This window comes from Bombus pyrosoma, linkage group LG5 (genome assembly GCF_014825855.1).
Source record: "Bombus pyrosoma isolate SC7728 linkage group LG5, ASM1482585v1, whole genome shotgun sequence".
Lineage (NCBI taxonomy): Eukaryota > Metazoa > Arthropoda > Insecta > Hymenoptera > Apidae > Bombus > Bombus pyrosoma.
In genome coordinates, this window is record NC_057774.1 from 10,355,273 (window position 1) to 10,363,386 (window position 8,114).

Genomic DNA, 8,114 nt, shown 5'->3' on the forward strand with positions numbered 1-8,114 from the left:
GATACGACTTTAATCCACAGGCTAAAGGCCGATATCCGCGGCGATCGGGAGAGCGAAAGTGATTGATGGATACCCATAAATACATAATCACGGTTCGTACGCCACCGCGTGGACAAAAATCCGCGCTCGTCGCCGCTATTCACCGAACCTTGGAATTTTTAATCCCGAAAACGCTGGGCACAGCGGCGCGCACCGATTCGCCACGAAAGCACGAAATTCACGAACATATCGACGAAACGCTTTCGAAATTGCCCTCTGGCTGGCGATTTTTTCCAGAAACAAGCGAAAGGGAAAAGAGAAGAAAAGAGAAGAAAAGAGAAGAGAATTCATTTCGTCGGAACTTTCGTCGCAAGTCTGGTGCGCATTAATCACGGCAACAGCGTCGCTGCCACGACTCGAGCAAGCATACGCGATAAAATTACCGACGAACCGGTCGAATATGACGGGATAAGCTGGATAGACCCGGATGCAACGCACGAATTGCGTTTACGCGGTATTCGGAGCTGGGCGATCGAACGAAAAGAGCGATTCGCACGCGAAACCTGTGCATGCACGCATCTTGGTATCTCGGCAATTTCGAGCAAGTAGCAGCGAAGGAAAATTGAGCGGTAAAACGTGCACAGCCATAAGAGAAGCGATTGAGACGCCGCGTCGATGCACCGTGTTATTTCGTACAACCAGCCAATCCGCGGCTCTCATTATTTCCACGCTCGCCCGACTCGCAATTAAACGCACAGAAGCCTCCCCTTCTGCTTCCGTCCTCCGTGTCGACATCACCGACATCGCGATTTTTATCGTTGGCGATTTTCTTGCCTTCTTCTCGATGGCAATGTTAGTTTAACCCGTTACTATCGCACTTTAACGATACGTAAAACATCTGATTAGACATTCGGATACCGTGAATTCGATGCATCTTTTAGCATTTTTTGTCGACATTTTTTTGAATTTCAAAGATATTTGGGTCGTCGGTTGTGTAGCGAACGTCGATGGCCGATGGAAGAAGAGATTTCATCGAGCGTTTCGATCGCTGCTTCGAAGTGGATCATTTTTCGCGATTCGAAAGACAAACAGATTGCGTAACAGAGTTGCAATGATGTTTGAGCTAGAGTGTATGTACTCTCTCTCTCTCTCTCTCTCTCTCTCTCTCTCTCTCTCTCTCTCGTGTACACTCGATGCTAGGGTAGTTTTTTTCTGGTATCGATCAGGGTCGCGGTTTGACGGATATAAGTGGCAACGTGGTGTGCACGGCTTAATTAAAGTTAGTGGAGGCGGTCAGTGATGACCAAGATGGCGGCGGACAAGTCGAAAAAATATATATATTTCCTTTTAACGGCCTTTGAAACGAAACATACCGAATACAGATAAATACAACGAACGTCGAATTGAATTTTCACTGGAATCGACTTGAATTTTTGCTAAATGTTGCAATCTGCCGCGATCATATTACGGGCTATGAAAGCTTTATGAAGCACGAATGCGTCAGAGAGATTAATAAAGAAGGTTCCTACTACTCGTCTACTTGGAATATCGGTGCGCCTTCTAGGTGAAGTTTTCTATCGAATTAATATATTAGAATGCTGGATACATAATTCAGACCGGAACACATCGAACATACTTTTGCTCGAATAATATTTCTGAATAATGTACGACTAATCGAAACGCCTCAAGGTACCATTTGCAATATTAACAAATCGTTCGCTCGTACTTTACGGAAACTAACCTCACCTTGCTCGCGTATACATGAAAATTCATTCGTCTCCTCGTTCACGATTATTGCTCGGCAGACGCAACCGGCTGTGTCCGACGTCGAATTTCGAATTACGCATTCGAGACGACTCACTGCCGCTTTTTCCAAACGCCACTGTTCAAACTACGATCCATTATCAAAAAAGGTGACGCAAATTTTTGATTAATATTCACTTTTCCAAGAAGCCTGGCATTCGCAGAGCGAGCCACGCAAATATTAGACGATAAATATCGATCGCCGTTTCGAACTTCACGAAGACGACCGATTTCTGAACCACTTTTACGTAAGACGATATTTCGTACGAGGCAATTTTGCGCAAAAACGCTGGATAAAAGGGGCAAATTGTTATGCAGCGATAGCGTTAAAAAGGAAATATTTAGTTCGATAAGCAACGTCTAGCGATTGGACACATGGAAAATCGACAGAAGCACTTTGTCGAGATACGACACTGACAGGGAAGAGCAGAGACCCGACGGTACGATCCGAACGAGAGGTAAGTTCCGTCACTTGAAAATCGACCGGCACGCGAGCAATCGTCGCTTATCGACGATCTCGTAAAGCTCTTTATCGACACCGATACCGTTTTCACTTGGCCGTGTCCGATAAAACCGTAATCGTCGCTGGAATTTGAGAAACGTCAGAGAAAATCTGACCGATTAACCCTTCACAAGAGTAGCAACATTATGCCAGACGGAATCGTGACACGATGATCGACTAGACGACGTACCAGCTGATAAATTTTATCTCGACATCTGGTGCTATCGGTTCTAAGGGAAACCTTTTTCTTTCTCAACGATATAGCCATTTTCGTGCGTTAAACGCTGCACGAATGGAACGTTAACGAAATGCTCGCAGACGAACCTGCATGTCTTTCTTCCAAACGGTTCTTCAAATTCTATTCGCTGTCTCGGAATATTAATTTCAACAAATGGGAATTTATGGAATAGATTAAACCACGGTTCGGATTTTCCTCCGGGTATCCCACTGCTTATTTTCCCGTATTCTCGCTAAAAGTAAGATCTCACGATGAAAGAAATTTCTACCGATTATAGGCCACCGGAACGGTACGTTAAACTTTGGCTAAAAAATTCTCCAGCTTATTTTCTCGGATTTTCGCTGGAAATAAAATTCCCCTATCGAGCAAAGTTCCATCGTATAGGTTCGAATCTCGCAGGAAAAATTCTATCGATTATCTCCACTAATTTCCCTTGAAAGTAAAACGTCACATCGATGCAAACTTCTATCAGATTGGTTAAAATTTTGTCGGGAAAATCCCAAGTCCAATTATTTCCACTAATTTTCACTAAAAATAAAGTCTCACGATAGAAGAAATTTCTCGTAAATCACGGTGGAAATTTTACTTGAAAAATCCTTATGGCTTTCACTGATTTTCCCTAAAAATACCGTTCTACAGCGAAGGAAATTCCTAGGTTGGTTGGAAAGGTTGGAGAGGTTTCCCGCAGGGAAACATAAAAGTCGAGGTATAGAAAGAGAGGACATCTGGCAGAGTGGACGCAGTTTCACGTCCGACGGACAGTGAAGACGAGCGCGCCGGCCAGAGTTTCCAGACTGCCGCCAAGTGAAAATCAAGGGGAATACGATCCACGGCGAGCAACGGGTCGGAACGATGGTCGCGTGAACAAAATTCCAGTCGACGACAAGAATCGTAATCAATTCCTCGAACGGCGGCTATCCGCGGGCGTCCAACAGACGCTCTCACATATCGATTCGTGCATCTCGATGGCATGTCAATCCGGCCGTGCACGATATTCACGTAAAATGATAATTTCGGGTTGTCTACCTCGAGAGAGTTTCTCCGGAACGAACCGCTTGAACACGGATTCCCGATCGACGACACTACTACAACACGCTTGCACGCGACCCGTTTTGCTCGACGAACGACAGATTTTCCTAGTTTCTCCTAAATATACCGTTTGTCTCGCGAGTATTACCAATTTCTAAGCAATTACGATTTTCTGCTCCGTCGGCGATATTCAAGAGATTTTGCCGATTTCGCTGCTACAGCGGAGATACACGTCGCAAGAGTCGGGAATAAAATTACACGCTTATGAATCGATCCCTCGAGACGCCCTTCGAGCGTTCCTACCTACCACGATTTTGCCTACACGAACCCATCGAGCCTCGAGCTTCGAGCTTCCAAGTTGCTCGATCACGCCGAAGCCCCGGTTAAACAACAAAGTCCTATCGAGACCTGTTCGAGCAGAGCAGGAATCGACGCGTACGATACGACGCGTGCAAAACAGCAAGCGTCCCGAACTCGTTTTAACCCGATCTACGGGCCACTTTCACGGGATTCTGCGAGTACACCATGAAACCTACACTGTCGCCTCTCTTACCAACGAATATCCTATGGCCGAACGGTTACGTCACAAGGTAAATCTATCTGCAGGCTACGCTATTATACGAAAGATTTATAGTCCCTTGAGCGTGGAAATCTCCGGTCGATCGCCAGGGTAAGGTCGTAGCCGCGCACCTATCGACGGTCACCGATTTTCAAGTTCATGCGTGTTGCGTCTATTATTTAGATAGCTACGTAGCGAACACGTAGAATCGTACGGAACTATAAATCACGTTACGCAAGGGAAAAAATTATGCACGAAACGCGTGCCGCGGTTCACTCTCGAGCTGCTTTTGCTCGTAACGGCGCGCGAGCGCCCAAGTTTTTCATCGAGTTCCGATCGGATAGGGAAATACGCGTGATCCGAACATAGTAAAATCATCGATAAATCGGACGTACCCTTGGCTGCGCCATGAACGCCCTGGCCGCGCCGGGGAACTCTGCGTGCTGAGCCACCGTAGCGGCTGTATTTTCCCACAGTATAAGCAAGTAACCTCGAACACTTCACACACACTGGTTTTCCCACTTTTCGATTCGCCTTATCGGGGCGATCGGTTTGCCCGTTTCCCGTTCGTCACACTCAGAGGACTCGCGGATTATCGCCCTCGTCGAACGCACGGAACGACCAAGAGAGAACAGGACGCTAGAGCGTCGTCAGGGCAAACGTCCGTTCTCGAGCGATTCGCTATCGGCTTCCAAATTTCTTTCTTCTTAGCTTGGTTACGCGGCGATGCTGGATCGCGGCGGTATTGTCCAACGATGAGACGCGGCCGACGGTTCCGCGATAAAACGGGCCCACAGCACTTGACGATCGTTCTACTGCACTTTAACCACTATTGACGCGTGCTGTTGGCTCCGTCGGTCCTCGACGATCCCCGGATCCGAGTCGACCGGCGACACGAGATACTCTGTATGACGGCGAGAAATCGGGGGCGAGCGTCAGCAGAGCTCGGCACGCGCGATTGAACGCTGCAGCAGGACTACGGCTACGGCCGGACACACGTGCTTCCTCATCGTCGCGGTCACACCGCCGGATGTTCCGTTGACACTCACAGACCGAAACAAGCAGCCACGGAGCGTGTGTCTCTCCGTAGCGTCAGTTTCGCCACATTATACGCTCGAGTCGTCCGCTTTTTCCAACACGTGGTCTTTCATAGGTTCTCCTCCGTTCCACGTTGTTATTTGTGCGCAGCTTGCGACCGATATTCGACGATAGTTTCGAACCAGTTTCTCTTTCTCTTGGTCGCCGATATCGAAGACGGATAAATCCAACTTCACCGATATACCACACGAAACGACGGATTATTTCTGTTTCCCGACGGACAACATTCACGATCACGTTTCTAACGAAAACTGATTTGTATCACCCCACGACTTGTATCACTCGATCTCTAGTTGTCACGGATATTATCGATGTTGCGTCGCTGCTGCGTCGCTGCTGTCTGCTCGGAATCGACACACGGTTTATCACGTCGGCCGACGGACAGCGATTCTCCGCTGCACTGATTATTATTGTTGTTTTCACAGATAAAACGGCACGGGTAAACACCGGAGAGATTTTCCTACGTCACTGCCGGAACACCTTTACATCCTTCGTTGCGACGTGGCCGTTGGAGTATTGGCGCGAAATCAACGCCGTCGTTGGAGTTTTCGTTCCAACGAAAGGAGACGGGGAAATCGAGCGGAGCACACGGACGGACGGACGGCTTGACTCGCGTGGCCGTCGATCGCGCGCGCGTCACACTGCTGCTCCGAAACTTGTGCACGAAACGAAGAAACCGAGATATCTGCCCGATATGCGGATAATATTATTTTCGCGATAATTCCGTCGGACGATGACGACGGGCAGTCGGTCGAGTTGTTGAAGCAGAAAGGTTGCCGTGCATAGGTCGCAGAAGCGCGACCGAACAACAGTTCACTGTGGTTAAATCGGATGATTCGTGGTAGCCGAGTTCGTTCGTCGTCGCGTATTCGCGCGACACGAACGAAAAGCCGAGCGTCGGTGATGCGGCGGTATCGGCGTTGCAACGACGTATCTCTCTCTCTCTCTCTCTCTTTGTTTGCGAATATTGCGTTGCCGCGCGCCAAATTACATATCTCTGGTTGGCCGTTCTGGTTTTACGATGATAAACGAATGAAGACACACCGAGCGATTCGCGGTTCGTAGCAGCGGCAATATCCTCCACGCGACAAGGTGGAGAAACGGTGCGGAATACGCGTCGTCGACGGAGAGTTCGCGGCGGAAGAAGAAGCGCGTTCCTCCTCGCGGCGATTACTGAACGAACGAACCGGTCACGCAGAGGAGTGAGAGAAGAGGTGACGCGCGAGAGAGCTGTCCGCGAGACGGCGTCCGACCCACCTCCCTTACCGTAACTACTACTGCGTGTGCCACTCGTAACTCCGGCGGACAGAAGGTGGAAGGTTGGTGTATATGTTGCGCGCGGGCCGGCAGGCAAAGGCAGCCACGGGAATATGCGTGTTTCGAGTTCTTCCCCCACGAAAAAGCACCGGGTAGATCCACGGGTAAGAGAAGAGCAGAACGAGCGAGCGAGCGTGGAGAGCAGCGCCTAGCGCGGTTTTAGATCCTGCGCCGTCCGCAGTCGTTCGCTAACTGTCAATCAGCGCCGTGCTACACGAAGGAGTGGGAGGCGCGCAGTCACGCCCATCGAACGCGGCCAATGCGTCCTCTGGTCCCGCCCATCTCCCTACCACCGGCCGACGAAACTAGCGCCGCGCCGGCGAGACCGTGAACCACGGGATTCTCCGCCATCGCTACACCACTACCAACGAGACCGCCGACGGACGACGACGACGACGACGACGACGACGACGAACGAGACGAGAGGACGACGCTGTCGTACACGAGAATGCGTTGTTCCGATTTTACCTTCTCGCACAGAGGAAAACCCGTATCGGTTAAACCAGACGCTTCTATCACGCTCTCCGCTCTGTATCCAGGTTTCTACCGTTCACGGTAGAATCTTGTTACGCGTTCGATGTGATGCACGAAGATTGTACGAAGCCAACGGAACGACCGTACCGTTCTACCCGTGTCCGTGAAACGACGAACAAGTGATAGCCTTCTATGTATGTTGCTGCGTTCGTTCGTAGGAATCGCGACTGTATCATTGACGTTGAACGAATCCAACCGCGTGTGATGAAGAATGTATTCCACGACTAACGCATGGTTACCACCAGTAAACGAGAGTGTGGAGCGGAGCTAAGCAGTTTCTTTCAAACGCTCGCTGGCGAATCCTACGAGAATCTTGACGCGATCGCTCAACTACCGCGCGCTCTTCGTATTGTTCCAACGGACAGTCGAGGAACACTCGAAATTTCTCGTTCGACTCTGCCAAGGCGAGGAAGCCGGTGTGCGCGTATATCGCGCCAGAAATAGTAGAATAGCCGCGGAGATAGGAGCGCGTCTCTTGGCAAGGAATTCGTCGCGTTAGCTCGACGTCTTAAATAACGCACAGCCGATGATCCTGACAAATAACGAGGCTCGGCTAAATGCCGGCCGTCGGACCGACCCGTTGGAACGCGTTCGAAGACTCGACGAAATTTACAGAATCGACCAGCGCGTATCGACGCTGTCATTCTCGGCTCGATGCCGTATTTCGTTGCACGGGCAGAAGGGGTGTCGGAGCCGCAGTAGGGCGAGAGCTTGGATAGCCCTCGACTTTCGCGCGTTAAACATCGTTTCGTTTTATCGTTCTTCTTTTTTCTCTCTTTTCTTTTCCTTTTCTCTTTCTCTCTCTCTCTCGCTACTTTTTTTTCTCTCTTTTCTTCTCTGTTTTTTTTTTTTCCTTTTTATTATTCCCTGGTTATTAATTCAACGCGTCTGGTCGCGGGACGGCCAGCCGGCGGCGGCGGCGGCGGCGGCGGCGGCGGTCGATCGAGCTTTGAATGAACCGAACGAACAGCTGACTCCACGCAGGAATTGGGTCGCGAACGTGCGGTTTCGAACTTTGAATGGTATTCGGCGTTGGGTGAGTAATAGCGACAGGA

General features: G+C 49.8%; 1 protein-coding gene across 5 annotated transcripts in view; it reads right to left on the reverse strand.

Annotated features, from left to right (window-relative positions):
* Positions 1–6,691, reverse strand: part of LOC122567954 (homeobox protein homothorax) — a 499,979-nt gene extending 493,288 nt beyond the window's left edge. For 3 of the 5 annotated variants that reach the window (XM_043727145.1, XM_043727143.1, XM_043727141.1), the window contains exon 1: positions 4,506–6,689. In XM_043727145.1, coding sequence (XP_043583080.1) covers positions 4,506–4,520 — 15 coding nt within the window. In that variant the 5' untranslated portion in view covers positions 4,521–6,689. Of the gene's footprint in view, positions 1–4,505 lie in introns of all 5 variants that reach the window. The other 2 variants (XM_043727144.1, XM_043727142.1) reach the window with 2 other exon arrangements.
* Between the last annotated feature and the right edge of the window lie 1,423 nt (positions 6,692–8,114).